Here is a 21,402-nt window from a genome sequence, read left to right as displayed (position 1 = left end):
GGGCCTTTAAAGAGATGATTAAGGGGCGCCTGGGTGGCTCAGTGGGTTAAAGCCTCTGCCTTCGGCTCCGGTCATGATCCCAGAGTCCTGGAATCGAGCCCCGCATCAGGCTCTCTGCTCAGCAGGGAGCCTGGTTCCTCCTCTCTCTCTGCCTGCTTCTCTGCCTACTTGTGATCTCCATCTGTCAAATAAATAAATAAAATCTTTTTAAAATTTTTAAAAAATAAAGAGATGATTAAGTGAAAGCAGGCCGTTAGGATGGGCCTCCATCTGATCCAGCTGCTGTCCATGTAAGAAGAGGAAATTAGTAAACACAGACACTGGGAATGCTTGGGCACAGAATAAAGACCCAGGGAGAGCACGTTGAGATGGCAGTCCTCTGCAGTCCAAGGGAGAGGCCTCACGAGAAACCAAACCTGTCAACATCTTGATCTGGGACTTCTACCTTCCAGAACTATGCTAAATTCTGTTGTTTAAGCCCCCCAGTCTGTGGTATTTTGTAATGGCGGCCCCAGCAGACATACGTAGCCCCCAAGTCTGGTGGGGACAATGCAAAAGTCCTTCATGGATGTGTGAAGTGTGTTGCATTATAAGAGAAATGCACCAGATTCAGGGGATTACGGATTTCATAGCAAGGGGAATTAATCCTGCTCTTGGCCAGAGGGGAGATGTGATCTCATCCTTCAAGGCTGCTGGCTTCAAATACAGGCTAGGAAATGCCCTGTGTGGGGCCCCCGGCTGGCTCAGGCAGCGGAGCCTGGGACTCTTGATCTCAGGTTTGTAAATTCAAGCCCCATGTTGTGTAGAGATTACTTAATACAACCTTCAATTAAAAAGGGGTGGGGGGTGCCTGGGTGGCTCAGTGGGTTAAAGCCTCTGCCTTCGGCTCAGGTCATGATCCCAGCGTCCTGGGATCGAGCCCCGCATCGGGCTCTCTGCTCAGTGGAGAGCCTGCTTCCCCCTTTCTCTCTGCCTGCCTCTCTGCCTACTTGTGATCTCTCTCTGTCAAATAAATAGATAAAATCTTTAAAAAAATTTTTTTAAAAAGGGGAAGAAATGGCATGTGTAAACCGTGGTCAAGGACTTACATTCTTGGCATGCCCAGCAAAAGTAAAAGTGTTCAAGACCCACGGCAGACTGCTTCTCCCAATATAAGTATGCTTCTCTCTCCCTCCCCAGTTGAACATACCTCTTACCCCAACTGGGCACATTAGCAACAGACATAGTAGCCTCGTATGTATCATTCTAGATGTACACATGCGTATGCAGGTTTGTTTGTTTTTACTCAGTAGTACCTCATGCAAATTCTCCTAAGTCAACTTACATGTTTCTACTTTATGCTTTTTAGTGGTTGCATAATATCACATATGTGGGTGTCCCATCACACATCCAGTCCTTTCTTATCAAGTGTTCACTTTGTTTTCAGTTTTTGCCACCATGGTCGCAATAAAAATTCTTACCTGTAAGTCTGTATGCACCAGGGCTCTTATTTCCGCTGGCGTGATTTCTGGGGAAAATGAATACAGTGATTCCGTGTATTGGTTCTCTCCTGAATTGCTGCCTTCCTGGTCATTATAGAGACAGCTGCTCCCATGACAAGTCCAACTCCCTGGCATCATTTGAGAAATTGCTGCTGGAATTTCAACTTAATATCTATTTTGTCAGCCCTGTCAATGTGTTTGTGAGCAAACTGGACATGCTTTAATAAGTCCTTTTTTGATGTAAGTCCCCTAAAGAGGATTTTAGTCTACAACTCAAAATCCTGGCTCATGCAATGTATTTTCCATTTTAATACAATACTGTACATATTCAAGATGACAACACTCTCCTGTCCTTGGTAGGGACACAGCCTTTGGGTTGCTTTTCTAGCAAAGATGTAAGATTGGTACAGATCCATTAATTAATATTGCATATCTTATATTTCAACTGGAAAGAACGGTTTATCTTTTACCAGTGCTACTGGGCAGTGAGTAACACTCCATGTAGCACTTTCTTTCTCTCACAGAGAAATGCCAGACCTTCTTTCCTCCTCTGTCATGCAACCAGATAGACTGATCTTCATGGGTCAGTCGATTGCTTTTGGGTACAAATGAAAGAAGAGAGAAGCAAGTCCCTGTGTTTTTTTGAAATTACATATGGCTGATCTCGTTCAAGAGCAACCAGAGAGATTTGTATGAATGTTTTTGGTCCCCCTCTCCACCACACCTTTTTAGAATTCTTCCTGAAACTTTCACACTTAAAAGTAATCATCTGAGGACAGGAATAAAAACCAGGTCAAACGTGCATCTATTGAAATCATTTATTTCAACATAGGCATTGTTTTAAATTTGCACCTTATCTTGTAACACTTTTCATATCTACAGAACAGGATTGAGAAAAGTACATAAAAGGATTATTTGACCACATTTTAACAAAAGTGCTTAAGGCTTACCTGTTTCAGAAACACAGGTGTGCCAGTCAGAAAGAGCCCCTAAGTGGTAATACATTCACAAACTTGCTGGGAAAGTAAAATATTTACATACTTACTTTGTACATTTAAACGGGATATTCTAAAGCGTTATCATTACTGTTAACAATAAAATCTTACCAGTAAGGCCTCCTTAATCCTCTGGCATTCCACAGAATATAGTGCTTTTATGCAGGTGGGAGTTTTTCAATTTTATTCCCGTCTTCACTATAACCTAAGTGGGTTTTCTTTCACTATTTCTAGTACAGACATACATTTACCTTCTATACAAAATGGTTTTTATTCGCTTTTTGTCAGTCAAAACCTTGTCAGTAGCAGTTGGAAGTTTTATTAACAGCCATGTATTTATAAATGTAAGGGGGTAAATTATTCAGAAGGAGGTCTCTAAAAATTAAAATAATCTCATTAAGCCACCCCCCTCCTTTTTTACGCCTAGTGTGGAGCCCAATGCGGGGCTTAGAACTCTCGACCCTGAAATCATGACCTGAGCTGAGATCAAAAGTCGGTCACCTAACCGACTGAGCCACCCAGGTGCCCACACCCTATTTTAAATAAACTGTACACTGTGAAATTGAAGTCCATTATCTAAACAAGTTAATAATTTAAAGATACTTATTAGAAAGGATTCTCTCATGATTTACTCCATTTATGTGAATATTTATTTTAATAATGATTAGAACACAAGTGAGGGGTATAAAAATGACTATTATAAATTACTATAGCAGTACCAAAAATGAGTATTAAAAAGCAGCAATTCGTATGTTAAAATACATAGAAATTTGCTGTACTTCTTTAACGAAGCATTTTATAAAAGTATAAAACTATAGAAGGTGCTGGTTTTGTTTTTTTTCTTAAGATTTACTTACTCATTTGAGAGAGTGAGCGAGCAGGGGGAGGGGCTCAGGGAGAGAAAGAATCTCCCTGCTCAGTGCAGAGCTTGACGTGGGGCTCGATCTCACAACCCTGAGATCATGACCTGAGCTGAAATCAAGAGTTGGATGCTCAACTGACTGAGCTACTCAGGTAGCCCTAGGAGGTGCTCTTTTTATGAATTTTCTGTTTCTTTGATTCTTGAGCCAGAGCAACAAGCAAACATTACAAACAGTGCAAGTGAGCATCAGCCATCAATTACCTTTGAGATCAAATAGGAGAATCCAGTGCAGAGCGGAAGGGCCTCAGAGTAACTGTTTATCCTCACCTTAATTTAACTAACTTGTTACAGCCTAAACTCAGTGAAATATAAGCTAACTTCATTTCACCTCCTGTAACATACATGTAAACTCAGAGTATTTACTGAAATAGAACTTGCAAGTGGACCATTTTTCAAAAATCACAACACTTAACATTAAAACGTGAACTCTGAATATTTTAAAATTAGACGGGAAAACATAAGTCACGGTTTATGAAACTTGTGCTTAAATAGTCAGATAAATAGAAGGGGAAGGGGAAAGGCAGAATTTACAAACATAAATAAGAAAGGAATAAAATGTTATTTCTTCTTTACGATTTAAGGGGAAATATTCAGCACAGTTGATTTAAAATTCTATTCTCAGTCTCTTTGAGCTTGATATTGGTCAGAGCCTGGACTTTAAAACAATTTACAGATTTAAGGAATAGCTTTCATGTCAGTTACCACATGTTTATTAGTTTTGGGTTTCATGGGAATGATGTAAAGTAGCCCTGGCATTTTGCTTCCAGGCAAGGCAATGGGTAGGAGGATAATAATAATATAGTTCTTTCTTGCATTTCTATCAGTTCCAGATCTCTATATGCTTCACCAACACTATCATTATCCTTAATTTATATGGATGATACAGACTAGGTGAGAAAAATGGAGAACAGAATTGGGTCAGGAAGCAACTATGAAGCAATCCGAATGAAATCCACTCACGTGGACCCTCACAGCACTAAGAGCTTTCTGTAGTTCGAGTTCCAACATCTGTTGATGTTTATCCTATTAGGAGGGGAAGTTCCAGAAGGTTTCCTTGGCAGTTAAAGAGTGAGAAAACCAAGGTATCAGGGGGTATGAAGAAGGATAGAATGTATGTATTAGATAGAATGTATCTAATATAGTCTAGATACATTATTGAAGGAGTCATAGTGACAAGCACTTAGAAGCTCTGTCTTCTAGTTTCTCAGGGGTTTGCTCTGCCTTTAATTTCCAGGGGGTCTGGTAAACGGTCCTGCAAAGAAGCCAGTGAATCCCAGTGTTACTGACCTGACTCAGCAGCATTGTAGGGGCTTGGCCAAAGCTACCGCTTGATATTCGTGACTAAAACGTGCACATGAAATCAAGCGTCCTATCCTGCAAATAAAGAAAATCCAGAAACGGGGAGTCCTAGAGAAATGGGGAAAACCAGCTGGGGGGAGAGCTGCAGGGAGGATGGCAGTCCCACGAAGGATGTCCACTTCCCTGCATCCACAGTCATGCTCCCTTCCTGAGCAGGAATTGTGTGGCCAAGCCGCCTCTGTACCATCATGTTGCCGCCTGAGTCCTTGACTGATTAAAATTCAGCCCTTAACAAATCAGCTGGTCCCTACAAATGTCTTCAAAGGTATTCCTCGGAGTACTAATATTTTGGGCTTAATAGGGATTCAGCTCCTCATTTATAACCTCAATAAATACACCAAACATCTGTCTCCCTGGTTTCACTATGGATCTAATAGGATGCCTTTGTGAAAAATGCCCTTATTTTTGTATAAAAGGAAAAAAAAAACACCAAAACCCTAAACCTCCTAAATGCCAGGTCAAACAGGATGATACCATTGACTCCATGGCCATCATCAAGACATTTATTTAATGTCTCGAATATAGGGTGTGGAATGGAAGGGGAAATATAGAATTTTCTAACTACTAACTTACTGAAGTTATTAGTTTTGTATGTGCCTGGGGTATTAGGGCTGCGTATCCCAATGAGAGGTATAAAAAATTAGGGAGAAAGTAAAGCAGAAAGCCAAAACTGGACAGCGAGGAGAGAGGCCAAGAACATATACAGAGGGAGAAAACAGCAGGGAAGCCCCCAAATAAAAATTCATTTCCTCTAGAATTTAGAAAGTGTCTATATATGGTAGAGAAGAGAGGTTAGAGAATTTGGGTTGTTTCAGAGCAGGTGCTGCTCAGACCAGATCTTTTTTATACTGTCCTTCTCAAGGGCATGCACATTTACATTCATTTCCATACAAGCTTTTGGTGGAAAGGTTAGGCATTTTATTGAAGAAGGCTCAGAGTTCTGACTCTTTGTCATTTTCGTCCAGATAATATTCATCATCTGTGGTTGTGTCTGTGTCACAATCTGAGTCCAGTGGATTCTCTTCATAGATATTAAGTGGTGCGCTTGGAGATAAGGCATCTTCTGGCATCTGGCCCAGAGGAGAATTTGAGCCGGATGGCTCTGTGGGATTAGGAGCACTAATCACGTCATCTTTCAGGAAGCCAGGGTTCTTGAGAAAGCTTGGCTTCCATAATCTTCCTTGTGTGAGTGACCTCTTTACATTCTCCAAGAAGGCCAACTGCTGTTCTTTCCCAAAAATTCCATAGTCAATGGGTCTGGATATAGACGTGGCAGACCGGGGACCCATTTTTGTCCTGCCACTGCACAAAACTGGATTTTCATTTGCATCACAGGAGGAAAGCTCAGAAAAGGATCTGAATCTTCGACTGTACCCACCGTTGCTAGAGAAATCATTCCCTAGGGTCAGCTGACTCAGGGCATTGACAAGAGACGTGCTCTCAGACAAATGGCGCTCCCTGACTTTTGGAGGATGACTTTTGCGTACCAGATTACCGTGCACACCGATGCTTTTTAAACTGTTTGAGTGACGGCGGTGTGGTTCAGGTTCCCACTCCAGAGATGAAGCACTTTGTTGCTGCCGATAAGTGGACAATGGGATGCTCCCTCTGGATTTCTCTTCAGGGTCCAGTGGAAAAGGAGGGTTCAGTCTTTTCTGATGGTCAGAGAAGTCTGCTTCCCCGAGGCTGGGGAATGTCGGTGGGGTCAAGGCCCCTGACTCTCTTTCCAAGGTCTGAGCTGCTGCTACGTCTTTAGACTTCTCATACTTGGGTGATGAGTCTGAGACATTTTTAGCCTCACTCTGACGTCGTTGTGACATGCTGTTAGACTTCTGATTGCTTAAATGTGTAGAAGCTTCTCTGTCGGATATTACAGTCGCCTTGAGAGAGTTCTCGGATTTCTCCACACCCATCATATCGCTACTCAACCTGCGTTCGTCTCTGGATTCTACGGGCTTTGAAGCAGGCTCGGGGGACAGAGCGTCGCACTCTGGCGCGCCAAGAGACAGACTGTCCAAGCCACAACTGTTCCCACTTTGGGGAAAGATAGTAGCTACATGTCTCCTGGGGCTTAAATCTTTAGCTGAGAATTTCCTGCCGGCTTTGGACATGGCTGCCCATCTGTGTTTAACTAAAGATCTGTTCTTCCCCTTTTCTGGGTCATCCAAGCTGGTTTTATTTTTATTGCTTCCTTCAGGAAGCGAAGGTTGATCCCATGCCAACTGCCGTATTTCGTCTTCAGCTTTGCCGTTCTCTGTCATACTCACCTCCTGACTCCTTTGAGGTCGGTCTCTGGGTTCAGACCGCAAACTGTCTAAATCTGCTTCGCCTGGACAAGTCCCTTCGTCAAGGTGTAGATTTTGCAAAGCTGGAGTAAGAGCAAACACCTGGCTTTCCGAGTCAGAGAGTCCTTTATTAGTCTCATTTTGGAAACGTGTTCCCGTTTCCCCTCTGACTCGCCCAGGCTGCAGTCCACGGGCGCTCCCAGCCATAGCTTCGCCTGCGGTATCTTTCCGAGGACGTTCCGCAGTTCCAGGAGCTGTAATCACCGCAGCCTTACCTGCACACTCCTCAGAACTTCTTCCGGTTGGAGACTTTCCAACAGTCTCTTCTGAGCGGGCTGGAAGAGGAGAAGGGCCACGGTTACCCAACTTAGTGGGCTGCTGACAGTCTTCCGAGTTCTCTTCTGTAACTTTTCTTCCCTGAAGCACTGATGAAGGGCGCAGGGTTTCACTTGCCCATTTCTTCCCTCCCTCCTTTCTGCTCCGTGAATCACCTGCAGGTGTTTTAGTGAAGTTATCTGGGGAAATCTTTCTAGTTTTCGATGGTCCTTTATGAAGAGAAACACCTGCCTCCGTAGAAGCCACTTCCGGGAATGTGAGCTCTGAGGGCCCAAGGTCCGGTAAAGCAGTCGGATCTTCAGCGGAGGGAGGAAGAAAATGGCTCTTCTCCTGGGCAGAGCTGACCAGCATCTTTTGACCTTCACATGAAGGTGTTCCTGACTGCTCTTGTGGAGAGTAATTTAGTTTGTCCTTTTCAAAAGCATTAGGAAATGCTTCAGTCTCCACTTCCATTGATTCTGGATGTGAATCGATTTGCTGTGTATACCTTTCAAGCATGTTACAGAATTTCTTGCCGTATTTCCTTGGCAGAGTGTAATATATCGAAACCACCTCAAGACATTTTACATTATCTTCATCACCAGAAACAGAAAACATACTAGTGGTCTTAAATTTGTGTAACGTTTTCCCACTTTCTTTTCTGGACATGTCTGAAGAAAAAGGCAAAGGGTCTTCATCTGAAAAGAGACCTGTCCTGGACGAAGCAATTTTACCATCCTTTTCAGTATGTTCTTGAAAGTATCCCTTTTGGGGGGGTCTTTTGGGTAGAGGACAATCGCTAACAGGTGAGTTACTTTCTGGAGGGCTAATGATGGTCTCCCAAGGTTTTAGTGTGAGAGCACAAGCATCTGTGTTTGAGGCCAAGGATTCTTCTCTTTCATCTCTCCCACTTGAGGCATCTGGCGCCCCCGAAGGACACGACACAGCCCTCTTGATGAGGAATGGAAGCGGTCCTTTTCTAACAGAAGCAGATCTAATATTTTTCGCATGTGTCATCCCCTTGGTGGCTTCGGACGCTACTGAGACCGAGTCTGAAACAGCTTTGGAACATTGGCTTTCTGACTCCGAGGAACTGGAACTGAGTTTGTTCGATGTGTACTTCCCTACGGAGCCTTCCACTTTATTCTTGGTCTGGAACGGAAGTGGGTCATTCCTAAAGGAAGAACGCGTCATCTTACTTTCCAGCTTCCTGCCGTTGATGAGGGAGCTGGCTGATTTTCTCGGCGAGATACAGTAAGTTGTGTGACCCTCAGGACGCTTGGAATTGCCTTGATTCATTTCCCTGTGGTTACTTTTATCACTTGATGCTGATCTGCTTTCCGTTTTGCTTAACTTTTCAAAACAGGATATGCATCGTCTTATTTTTCCTTTTCCCTCCCTGCAGGGAGGGCGGGAATGACATTTGACAGCGTCAACTGCCTCATCATGTACATACACACAGTGGTCATGACTCCTCTGGTTTTCTGAGGAGCTTGGGGCAAACTGATCATTTTGGGGTTTGCTATCATTGTCTTTTTGTTCTCCTCCCAGAGATGGATCTTTGCCTGAAGGACTTCTCCTGGAGAACGCCGTTGGAGAAGGAATCACCAGAGCCTGGAGGGAAGAATGATTCGATGGTGAGGTATCGGGTAGGATAGCTGAGAACAAATCTAAAGAGTCACCTGGGATCTTGTGGCCAGACGCTGACTGGCTACAGCTCGCAGAATGAGTTGTGCTGCGTTGTTCTTTCTCGGCATCTAAAACAGCAGGCTCTTCTGGAAACTGTGCATTTCGATTACCAGCAGGTTCAGAGCTCCAGGGGTGATTTCTAATAATGCCTGAACTATCTTCACCACTTACTCTTACTTCCTGGTGACACCCTGGATCTGGGCCGGGAAATGATGTTGTTCTGCTTTCCTGAATGAAAGGAGGGGTAGTTGCTGAGCCAACGTTTCTATCCCCGGGATAATTCCTATCTTTTTTTAGTTCGTTGGATTTCTCTCTGTGTGATAGATGAATTTTGGATCTATCTCTCTGTTTTGAACTTACTGTGGTCGACGCATTCCAAGCAAATCTTCTGCTGTGGGCTGAGTCCTGGGAGAGGGGATGTCGAAAATCGGGGGAAGGGTTAGAGATTACGGTCTGTGCGTCGGGTTGGGGCATTTCACTTGTCATGTTTGTCTGGTCCATCTTGTTTAGTTGTTTAACTTCTTCCAAAATACAGTCATTCAAGTCTTTCTCATGACTCACTCCTGCGGCCAAGATATTGGGTGGGTTTTCAGTAAGAGGTGGAGAATCAACTGAATTCCTTTCGGTCACGGTGACTTCTGTATAGGTTTTTACTGGAAGAGAGGCAGGCTTAATGTTCTGTGCGGTGACGGTGGGATTCTGAAAGATGGGACTCTGAGGATTCCCTCTGTCATCAGGAATCTGGGGGAATGAAGTTTTGAACGAAGATGCTAGAGTCTGAGCGATTCCAGATGAGTGAGATTCTTTGTTTATGTGTACATCCATAGGAAGACTGCCGTCTGGACACGCTGACCTACCAGATGGGATGTGACAGCCTGGACCAGTCAGAGCACAAGCATTTGGTGTGTTGAAATGAGTCGACTGGCTCCCATTACCTTGTGACATCTCCATGCTCTCCAGCGTGGGTGTCGGAGAATCAAACTGCCAGGGGTGTGGCTCTTCTTGGCCTCCGATCACATTTGTTCTGTAACTAGAAGAAAACGATCCCCAGTGTTGAGAAGGAACACCATGGCCACGAGCAGCCAACACACTATTTGCTTCCATGGAAATCATTTCAAAGTCTCTGTGGGAAGAAGGGAAGAGATGCCTGCTTTGATGAAACTCAGACCAGGAAGAATGTTCCTCCCGTTGGTCCCAAAAAGGACTCTGTCTAAATCTTTGTTCCCTGTTTCTTCCAAAGGTGTTGCTAGAGAAAGATCGAGCAAATGGGTTTTCCTGAGGGTAGAATGGCATATTCTCTGAGTTCTCAAATGGGTCAGGACTCATTGCATTATCCACGGGGGCATTAAAATGAACACCTTGGTAAACACTCTGTGAACGGTAGAATCCGTATCTCGTATTCTCCTGAAAACACCTGGGATACGCGTACGGGTCGGCAGTGTCAATCTCCATGGGCGAGGGGGTGCTCAGAAACTCTTCCTGGCTCTGCCTATCTCCAGAAGAATCCGCTCTATTCCATATGATGGATGACAAAGGAGTCCTCTTTGGGCTCTGCTGGTGCCTGGGTGGTAGAAACCCACTCTTGTTCTGTGTAATGGTTGGAAAATATAAGCTTCTTGCTGTGAAATATCTTGTAGCTGGTGAAGCCGATCGTTGCCTGCTGTCGAAACACAGAGAAGTACTACCAAAAGTATTCTTTTGCACAGAATCTTCTTTTAGGAGCCTGGGCTCCCTTGTTCTGTACATATCATAAATTGTTTTTGTTCTCGGAGAAAAGGTTTTAAAACCTTCCCTAGGGGCTCCTGGCCTCAGGATGTCATAGATAGACATATTAGAAGTTTCATTATAGTGGTTTTTGTGCCATCCGGTGATATTACCGTGTGTGTTCCCTCTAGAGTAGAAATGACTGAACTGTGTTCTCGATCCATAGTTGAGAGACGTTGTGGTATTCACGGAGCTTGGACACTGTTCCTGAGCCAGTGTGGTATCCAAATCATCTAAAACTGAAAGGAGAATATGGGTCAGCTTTTTTGTACAACGCTTTACAATTTAATAATAATTTGAGTCGCTGGGGCCCCTCATCAAGAAATAAAATCATTTAAAATTTTATTTTATTTTATTTTTATTATTTTTTATGTTTTTAAGTAGGCTCCACACCCAGTGTGGAGCCCAACGTGGGGCTTGAACCCACGACCCTGACAGCAACACCTGAGCCCAAATCAAGAGTTGGATGCCTAACCGACTGAGCCACCGAGGTGCCCCTCTAATTTTATTTTTATACAAATGTGGTGACATATATTTTGATTATGTTTTTAAGATATTCTGAATTTTACAAGGTTGTGGAGGAAGTTTCTTCTTCATGCTTTTTCAAAATTAACTCTCGATAGTGCCTTAAGGACATAAAGCTACATTTTTTTCCCCTGACAACAAAATTTTAAGTGTGTGTTTGGCTTTTTTTTAGTTCCTCTTTTGTGTCACCAAGTAGCTAAAATATTTCCCATCATGTTTACCTCAGAGGGTTCCAATGAAAATGAGAGTCTGTAAATAACATGTGATTTCTCAGTTGTACTGTTAAAAAAAACCCAGCATTACCACCAAAAGCTTACGCATGTAATTTATAAACATTCTTACTTGGATGGATTTCAGCAATACAGAAAATTTAAAGTTCTACCCAATATTGCTAACTGATATGCTAACGCTAGATTGTTTTCCTGGAAAAATAAAGACCCCACTATCATCCCTATAATATCACACTTTCTATGCGTCAGCCCTGGTTCTAAACACTTAATTTATTAATGCATTAAATCCTCCCAGGACCTTATAAGACTGGCACTATTACTGTTCTTGTTTTATCAATGAGGAAACGAGGCATGAACAGATTAGGTTGTCAAGATTGTCAAGGTGACAGGCCCTCTCTCTGCTGAGTCCACATAATACAACGCCTGGGCCATAAAAGCTCGCTTTTCATTGTTTTAATGAACTATAAAGGTGCTTTCACTGCAAGCTCATGATGTTACAAGGATTTGGACTTGCTGTTGTTAAGCACGGTTGACTTTTCTCTCAGTGACAAGGTTGGAGGGTGGTGTCCAAGTCAGAGCTCAGTGACCTCCTTATAACACGGAGGACCTGGGGCAGCCCAAAACCCAGAGATCAAGCTTCCTAGGACCTCAGCCTCTGAGACCACAGACAAGTCACAAGATACTTTCAGTCGGTTGATATTTCTTTGAATTGTGTTTACTTACTCATATATGACCTCTTTTCCTCAAGAAAAACCTGTCAGATTTGTAAATAGAACCATTATCTTTTAAGGTTTCAAGATTCCCAAGGGCCCATTTTGTCATGGATATATTTTTATCATATTCATGTTATAATAAATACAAACAAGTAGATTATGTATTTATTGAAGAAATGGTCATTCATGACAGTCAAATCTGGTATGAGAAATAAGTTATGGGATTATTTAAATTGCTGAAGAAACCACAACTTTCCTTCTAAGTTACATAAAATGGTGCACTCTTGGGGCGCCTGGGTGGCTCAGTTGGTTAAGCATCTGCCTTAGGCTCAGGTTATGATCCCAGAATCCTGGGATCCAGTCCCACATCGAGCTCCTTGTCAGCGGGAAGCCCGTTTCTCCCTCTGCCTGCTGTTACCCCTGCTGTGCTTTCTCTCTCTGACAAATAAATAAATAAAATCTAAAAAAAAAAAAAAAAATAGGTAACATGTTAAAGTTTAAAAAAAAATGGTGCACTCTCTCCTTGGTTCCTTAAAATGATTTGCTTAAAAAATTTCATCTTAACCCTTCAATGACAGGGAAAGGGAGGCATATCAGCATTTGTGAATATGGGTGGGATATATTTCTAGATATATCAACTGTGTTCCGGCAGGTGTCAAAGAGATTTCTTTTTTTTTTTTTTAAAGATTTTATTTATTTCCTTGACGGACAGAGATCACAAGTAGGCAGAGAGGCAGGAAGAGAGAGGGGGAAGCGGGCTCCCCGCTGAGCAGAGAGCCAGATACGGGGCTCGATCCCAGGACCCTGGGATCATGACCTGAGCCGAAGGCAGCGGCTTTAACCCACTGAGCCACCCAGGTGCCCCTCAAAGAGATTTCTGATGTCTGTTCCGGATTTTCCCAGCCCTACTGTATTTGTAAGCTGGTGCTATTTAAGTCTGCACAGCCACCAAAAAAACAAATCTTGAAAATCTGTAACTAAGGAAGTCTACAGGGAATCATCCCGAAGAAAAAAATTATTTATCTCCCGTCTCTGAAATAATTCCACTTATCCACACACACAAAAATCAAACAGTGCCAAAATGTAAGCCAAGGTATAAAGAAAACACAATTATGTCAAAATTATATCATGAGTAAGAAATCTGTCTTTAAAACAAATTATAATTAAGTTTCTTTGATTCCTGTTCTTCCTTCAAGCTAGTTATAGTTTCCCCCCCTTAAATGAAGTCTTTTGCTGCCTACAAAAGCTATATATACATATATATATATACACACACACACACACATACACACACATATATACAGGAAAGTATAACAAAAAGATAAAACGCCTGGATTCCTTCCCGGATGTAACCACTCTTAACATCCCCATAGGAGGATTTTAAATTATTCAAAAAGCTTGTTATATTCATTATTCTTGAGGTTAAAAAAAAATCTGTTTTGTGTTTCCTTTTTATTTTCAGAGAAGCCAAATCATTTTTTATTTTATTTTATTTTTTTAAAGATTTTATTTATTCACCTGACAGATCACAAGTAGGCAGAGAGGCAGGCAGAGAGAGAAGGGAGGAAGCAGGCTCCCTGCTGAGCAGAGAGCCGGATGTGGGGCTCGATCCCAGGACGTTGGGATCATGACCTGAGCTGAAGGCAGCGGCTTTAACAAGCCAAATCATTTTTTCCCAATGTCATAAACAGTAGCTCTCCTGTATTAGCAAACCTTTGTTGTGTAACAGATTTTCCTCTGGGCTATGTTTCTCTGAAGCAAGTTCTCTGCCAGGAACCATGTAACTGAAAGGTCAGCCCCCTCTGCCCCGGATGGGTGTCTCTCACTGACCACCCCCCTCTCCCAATACAGCATCCAGGGGCGGTCACTGCCTCTGCAAACGATATTTAGTTCCTCAGCGTGAAACTGGTGAATGACTTCAGAGTTGACTGTTCCAACGGCCAGATTTTATTTTGATACAGAATAACCTAAGGAAAGGGGAGCTATGCTTTATATAATAATAAGATCCATGCGTATGTGGTTCCTTTCAGAACGTTTCTGTTTTTATTGTTATCTGTTGTAGTACAAGGTTACTTGTTTAACAACAATTAGGTTTCGTCACAGTGCATTTAGGTACTGATAGGGAACAATAAAAGTCTATTAGGAACAGTAAACTTTATATACCTATTTCTTAGAAATGTATTTCCCTTTTACCTGAGGTTAACGATTAAATGTTATTATCATTCCACAGATTTATCAGCCTTGGTTTGAGCATATTTGCTTAGATTATATTTAAATAGAAGATTCTGGAATATTTGTGTTAATAGCATGTAACAGCCTCCTAATCAGGTAAGGGAAGCAAAAGGATTTCAAAAATACATGGTTTGCTATGTTTTGAGTGTTTTAATACACACCACAATCATTCTTTGCTTTTAGTTCCGGGCGTCAGCTTCACGCATAGACTTACCTTGGAAATACTCATTTTCTAGCAGGGATGCATCCCACGGGGGCACGCCACTTCCCTCCCTCATGCTTGTGGGCCTGGGGACAAATGCACTCTCAACTGGCGGATTTTCCAGAGGTGAGCTGTGTATCTTTGCCTGCTAATTTTGAGACAGAAAAATGCAATTTTATTTCTGGACCTTCTCTAGCTAGAATACTCACATGTCCCCACAAAAAGCTCCCAAACCTAAAATTCTTAGTCTAAGGAAAGCAAATCAATTTTTCTAACACTTACTTCTCAACTTAGAATGTTTCGTTATTTCTGTCATTTGTAAGTGATCACAAACTTCTCTACAATTACAGTAATGGTTTTTACTCTGAGTCTTCAAGCAGTATATTGAGTTTCTTTCTGCCAAGTACTCCTACAGACACAGCACGACACAAGTCTTAGGGAGTTTCCCGGAACACAGGAAAGAAACCGTCCTCTCTTGAATTGGGAGCGTTGTCTCCATGGCCCCAAAGGCTGGAATTTTAGATTTCTTAACACTATTCCTGCTCAATCAAGAGCTGGCGAGCTGAAGCTTGTACCGGACCTTAAGATTTGTGAACTTGATGCTTTAGGGGGAAAACAAAAACTATTTCTAGCCACAGAGTTCATTCAGAAGGGAAGACCCTCCCAGAGAGACGTAAGCAGCTGATACAGTCCTGAATCAAAGGTGCTAAAAAGTATGGCCTTATGTTTGCTGTTGTTGTGAAGCACTATTGCTAGTAAGACAGAGTTTAGGGGAATGAGGCAGAGTTCATATTTTCCTGTCTTAACAGCCACCGTTGATCTTGATTTCTCCAAATCTATCCCTGCCCTACTCTCAAGCTTTAGTTTGTCCCCATGACCTCGGGGGATCGTCCACTCCCACACCTTCACTTTCTATTGCCGAAACTCCATTTGCATTTCCTCTGTCACACTGGTTCTGGGCTCTGTGGCTCTGCTCTAACTCGTTCTGCTCCTGTCCCTGAACAATGCTATCAGCCACTTCCCGGTCTCTGCTGTCCTCTCCCATCTACCCAGCGCTTGCCGCTTGGCTCCCATGGCCCCTCCAAGTTTTCTCCTTCCCTTTGATGTTCAAAATGTTACATTTCATCTCCCCTTGAACGCTTAAGATCAAATCTCTAATGTTTCCCAAGCTCCAACTTTTTTACTTCTCCATCCCAGGTCTGTCCAGTTCCAAACCTCAGGTTTTCCTGATTTCTATACTCCTTGCAATCTAGGATTTTCACTCCTACCTGTTTTCATTCTCAAGATCTAGGTCACTTATTTCTTGCAGAGACCCTGCCCATGTTTCACTGACTTAGCGGTTTTCAGTTCTATAAGCAACGAATGGAAGGGAAGACATGCGGATATTTATGAATAAGAGAGAAACAATCCTGCGATCACTTTTGTGGGTCACTGGATATAATTAAACACACTAATATAAGAATGAGAAGTAAACAAATACAGAGGCAACATAACTACAGTGAGATACCAACTGGATAAAACCAACTGTAATTAAACTGGAAACAAGGGATGCCTGGGGGGGCTCAGCCGATGAGTGTCTGCCTTCAGCTCAGGTCATGGTCCCAGCGTCCTGGGATCCATCCGCATCAGGCTTCCTGCTCAGCAGGAAGCCTGCTTCTCCCTCTCCCACTCCCCCTGCTTGTGTTCCCTCTCTTGCTGTCTCTCTCTGTCAAATAAATAAAATCTTAAAAAAAAAAAAACCTGGAAATGATTCACGTAGACCATATGCATCTGATTAAGAGAACAGCACTGTCTCTCAACCACTGACACCCAAATGAACTTCAGCTCTCTTCTGTATAGACCAGACCACATCCCTTTCAGCCTCCTGAATCATATGCTTTTATAATGCGAATTTATTTATTTTTTTTTTTTAATTTTATTTATTTGTCAGAGAGAGAGTGGGAGAGAGAGTGAGCGAGCAGAGGCAGAGGGAGAAGCAGGCTCCCTGCCACGCAAGGAGCCCGATGTGGGACTCGATCCCAGGACACTGGGATCATGACCTGAGCCGAAGGCAGCTGCTTAACCAACTGAGCCACCCAGGCGTCCCTATACAGTTACCTTATTTCATTATTTTAACCACGCTATGAGGTTGGTACGATGAGTACTGCCACTTTGAGAAAAACCTCACTTGGGAAAAGGGAATGTGCTCCAGGTCACACTGTGGAGGGCAGGACTCCTTCCCAGTCTCTGAGATTCCAGAGCCCAGGCTGAATCACCTCTCTTCACTGTCCTGTTAGCTTATCGTACCCCAGGTCCCAGCTGGAAGCATCTTTTGAGGCCAAACGCGGGTCTGAGATGCTGAAGAATGTCCCGGCACCTAGCACGGGGGCAACCCCCCCTGGGGCCCAGACACACACGCATCTTCAGTCGGGGCTCTGTCCCGGACTCAGAATCCTCCTCGAAACGCTGCTCCATGCCGTGAAGTTGCCCTAGAACATGACGCCTAGTTCCCACTCCTGGCCTCGAGGGTGAGGCTCGAACACCCCCACGCAGCAAAATCCTGCTGAAATGCCCTTCAACCTTCCCTTTCAGCCATTCCCCCCAGCTCCCTTCCAGGGCCCCGTGCTCCAAGCCCACGGCACCCGGTTCCCTGGAATGGCGCACCCTTCCTCCTCGACCTCCACGCGTGCTCCCGATCTTCGCTCTCTCTTCTTCCCCTGGAAAATAGCAACGCGTCCCTCAGAATCCAGCTCGTGGATCACCGTCACTGTGAGCCCTTCTCCCCGAAAAGAATCGGTTAGAATAGTGTTTTTGTACCTATTATGGTGCCTGTTATTATACCTGCGATATCCTGTCGAAGTTGCTGACATTCCTCCCACGTGCGCTTTACCACCAGACCCCTCTCCTTCCTGCCAGTCCCCACCCCGATCCAGGACACCAGGGATTTGAAGACAAATAGATCGGGACCCTGCAAGCAGAGCCACTTCTACAATAACCACGAAAGCCTAGTATTCACCCCTGTCTCCTGAGCACCCAGCACGGAACCAGCAGGTAAGAGACTCACGAAGATTTACTGAGCCGCACGTCAACACCATCTTGCCACCATCCCTTTGTCCACTGCTGAATGTCTCTATCACATTTTTGTCCAGTTCCTTGATGCCAACCATCTTATCGTTGAACAAAATCACTCACGGATTCCATTTTCAACCTACTTTCAAAATATCCTCTCCCCTATGATACTTAGAACAAGTTAAAGAATTAAGTAGGGATTATCGTTGCCATTCTGCAGATGGAAAACAGAGTCTGGGTAAGTGCCTTACTTAGGTCATAGGAATAATAAATGGTGGCCTTGGCTGCTCTCACTCATGTGATCTGAACCCCAGCCCTGTTCCTTCCATTATGTTGCTTTTTACTGGTATTCTACTCATGTGCATGACCTTCAATTAGATGGCAGACCCTTCGGATGAAAACCTTGCTTTAAGCGTTCCAGCCCCTCCAAGCCCACGCAGCTATCCACTGACTGATGCTCTATACCAAGGGAGAAAATGACATATATGAGATTTCTAGTAAAGACCCTTCCAAAAATCGAGACATACAAGATTTTATAATATTAGGACTTGGAAAAGCACGCCTGAGACAAGGAAGCATAATGGTCAAACACGTGAGTTCTCCACTGGTCCAAATCCTAGTTGTGCTCCTTACTGGGGGTATAACTTTGGACAAGGTAAACTCTCTGTATTTTTGTTTCTTTCTTGGTAAAATGAAGACACGATAGTAATGACAAGAGCAGCAATAAGCCTCCTTCCCCAGCCCCACAGGGTCGCTGCGAGGATAAAATGAGTTAATTGCTGGAAATACTTCAGCCTGGTGTCTAGCACTTAGTGAGTCCACTTGTTGGCCTTTCCTATTTTTCCACGGTCTCAGAGCAATTCCCGGAGGACTCCTCCCGAGGCCTCCCGTCGAATGAACTGGAAAAGCATTCCAAAGAATGAGAAGCCAGAGTGTCGGAACACTGGCTCTTAAGATCTCAGTTCTGGTCTCAAACATGGCACCTAAAATAGGCTGAGCCAAACGAGGCCTGTTACTCGCCCCAGCTCCCTCTACCGCTCTCGTCTGCAATTCTGTCAACACAAACAAACCTTGTCACAGAGTAACCTTAGACCATTTGAGAACTTCCCAGGGCGGCCAGACCTGTAGGGCAGCTGTCGGAGTTGAAGCCTGAGCTCACTGATGTTATCACACACCCTGGCAAAGTCAACAAATTAATTTTTCAAGGTGTTGCTGAATTTGTTCTCCGTCTGCTCTCCTGCAAAGGTCAAGTCCACCAGTGCACCTGTAGCTGGAAAGCACTTGTTCATTCCTTCCTTCCATTTCTGAGTGTTCAGGTGGGGCCAGGCACTGCGGAGAGGCAGGAGGGAAGACACAGTCCTGGCCTCGGGGAGCTCACACTGGCCCAGCGTCGTACGTACACTGGCGATGTGTGTCTGGGGGCACAGAGCTCGCATGTCACCTCACATGAGGCCCAGCCACAATCTGTTCAGAGTGCTGGAGGGATCAGGTGGCCAAGGCCATGTGTCTTCTCTCTACTCTCAGAGATGGTGACTCCTTGGACCTGGGCTGCCTCACTCGAAGGAGGAGGCAACACTCCCTGGGGCAATGTGCGCTTCAGGGAACACTGGCAATTTCTGGAGATATTTTTGACTGTCATGGCCGAGTGGAGGAGAACTACTGGCATCTAGTAAGTAGAGGCGAGGGTTGCTGCTGAACAGCCGGTGATACCCAGGACGGCCCCCACAACGTGGAATTCCTCAGCCCAAAATGGTGGAAGTCCTGAGGATGGGAGGAACGCTGAGCTACAAATCTCTAACCTTCTCTCTAGCTCCCCAAATGCTGTTTTCCGAAACCCTTTGCTTCTTTGAAGCTGATGAAAACGTGTACATGGCAGCTGTTTTCTCTTTGAGAGGAAGGTCGTCTAACAGTATAGCACAATCTCCTATAAAATGCTTTGTAACCAACTTCCTGCCAGGCTGCCAACCAAGTGATGAGAAGTTCATTACCTCAGATCTTGGCAAGAACCCCTCAGCATCAACGGCCAACCTTCAGCTGTTTGTAGGTCAACGGGATAAGATTTCCATGAGTAAATAATGGAAATCTACATGTCATACAAAACCTTTGTTTTCGGCAGTTTCTCTCTGAATTTTTATAAAAGCCATTAGCCAGAGTCAACAATCACAGTCTTGAGTTTCATTTGTTTTACCAGCTCCCACTTGCAGAGGGACGCGTTTCCGAGCAGTGAAACGGTTACATCCGAGCAGCAATCAAGAGTGCCGACGAAAGGTCATCTATTAGTCCTCAGACTGGGTTTTCAAATCCTGAGGATTCCCAGTTAGTTCTGTTTTACAACTTCTAGGCACGTGCACTTCTTTCTGCATTCCTCATACGCTTCAGACCCCATAGCTCCCTCCTGGTAGGGGAAGGTGAGCTCTGAGTCCTTCTCCAAGGAAAAGCAAGAGTATGGGAACATCCTGGAGCAGGGAAGGATGCACGACTCTCCAGCCCCTTGGTCCAGGACCAGAGCCCCTGCCCCTAGCAAGCGAGCAGGGCTCATAAGCAAACAGGGCTTTGGGGTTGACAGAGCTGTAGGCATTACTGACTTCTGGCTGTGGAGTTACAGAAACCCAGATTTTCTATTCTGGACTCTACCATTTACCAGTGACCTTGAACATGACCTTCAGATTCTCTAAACCTCAGTTTCTTCATCTTTAAAATGGGGATAGTAATAGCATACTTTGTAGATATCCCCTAGGGATTAAGTGGAATGATCTCTGCCAAGTGCCAGGTGATAGCAGGTTCTCCAAGAGAGTGTGGCGGGTTGTTGGTGTTGGTGTCATGACTGGGGCTCACACTTGAGATAGCGCTCGGTGTTATTCGGAAGGAAGTGGCAATACTCGGAAGAGGAAAGGGGGCCTTCTTTTGTTTCTGAAATAAAGAACCTCTGTTTATATGTGCTCCTCACCATGAATTCTACCATGCTTTCTGCAAAAAGAGAGAGAGAGAGAGGTACGAGTACTAAGACTCTCCTCCTGCACTCTTAGGTCCTTTCCAGCGTTCTTTTTCATCTCCGAAACATGAGTCACACAATAAGACACAGGCAGGTGAAGATCAAAAGTTAAGACCATGAAGCAAGATACAGAACATGTCTAGCTGCTTAATCTTGTAAGCCTGTGAACACAGATACATTTAAATCTAAGCGGTGGGGTCAGTCCCTCCCTGTGAACTTGTCCCAGCAAAATGCATCCCACAGATCACTGGCTTCCACTCGAACACAAATGACGATCTGTCGAGAAAAGGTCGAGCCCAGACCCACACTGGCTTGCAAAAGTGCCCGTGGACACCTCTAGCCTCTTCCACCGCCCAGTGCTTGAAGGCTGTACGGGAGTGACCCGTGGTCCAATATCAGAGATGCCACAATGGTGTGAGGGAACACACGACGGCCTCACTCCCTCCCGGCAGAGCCAACCGGGGACCAACAACAGTTGGGAAACTTTGAACTCTCTAGGGCAAATCTAAGCTTCTAAAGTAAATTTGAAGCTGAGCCAAGGAGAGGCCTATTTGCATAGGCAGCCAACTAGGATTTCACTAATGCTGAATTCCTTGGCATAACCTTAACTTTCCGGTTACTCACGTAAGGACTCGCCTCACAGACGCAGG

At 44.3% G+C, this 21,402-nt stretch overlaps 1 protein-coding gene across 1 annotated transcript in view; it reads right to left on the bottom strand.

Annotated features, from left to right (window-relative positions):
* Window positions 1–2,288: 2,288 nt before the first annotated feature.
* Window positions 2,289–21,402, bottom strand: part of EXPH5 (exophilin 5) — a gene marked incomplete at its 5' end in the record, with an annotated part of 69,790 nt that continues 50,676 nt past the window's right edge. Inside the window, 3 exon segments of the mRNA XM_080815640.1 lie at window positions 2,289–11,049; window positions 14,725–14,855; window positions 14,857–14,916. Of these exon segments, the coding sequence (XP_080671766.1) occupies window positions 5,690–11,049; window positions 14,725–14,855; window positions 14,857–14,916 (5,551 nt within the window). The 3' untranslated portion in view covers window positions 2,289–5,689.

Source organism: Martes martes, assembly GCF_963455335.1.
Source record: "Martes martes genome assembly, chromosome: 10".
NCBI classification, from domain to species: Eukaryota; Metazoa; Chordata; class Mammalia; order Carnivora; family Mustelidae; genus Martes; species Martes martes.
Note: the sequence above shows the minus strand (reverse complement) of the source record. Positions and strands in the feature narration are given on the sequence as shown.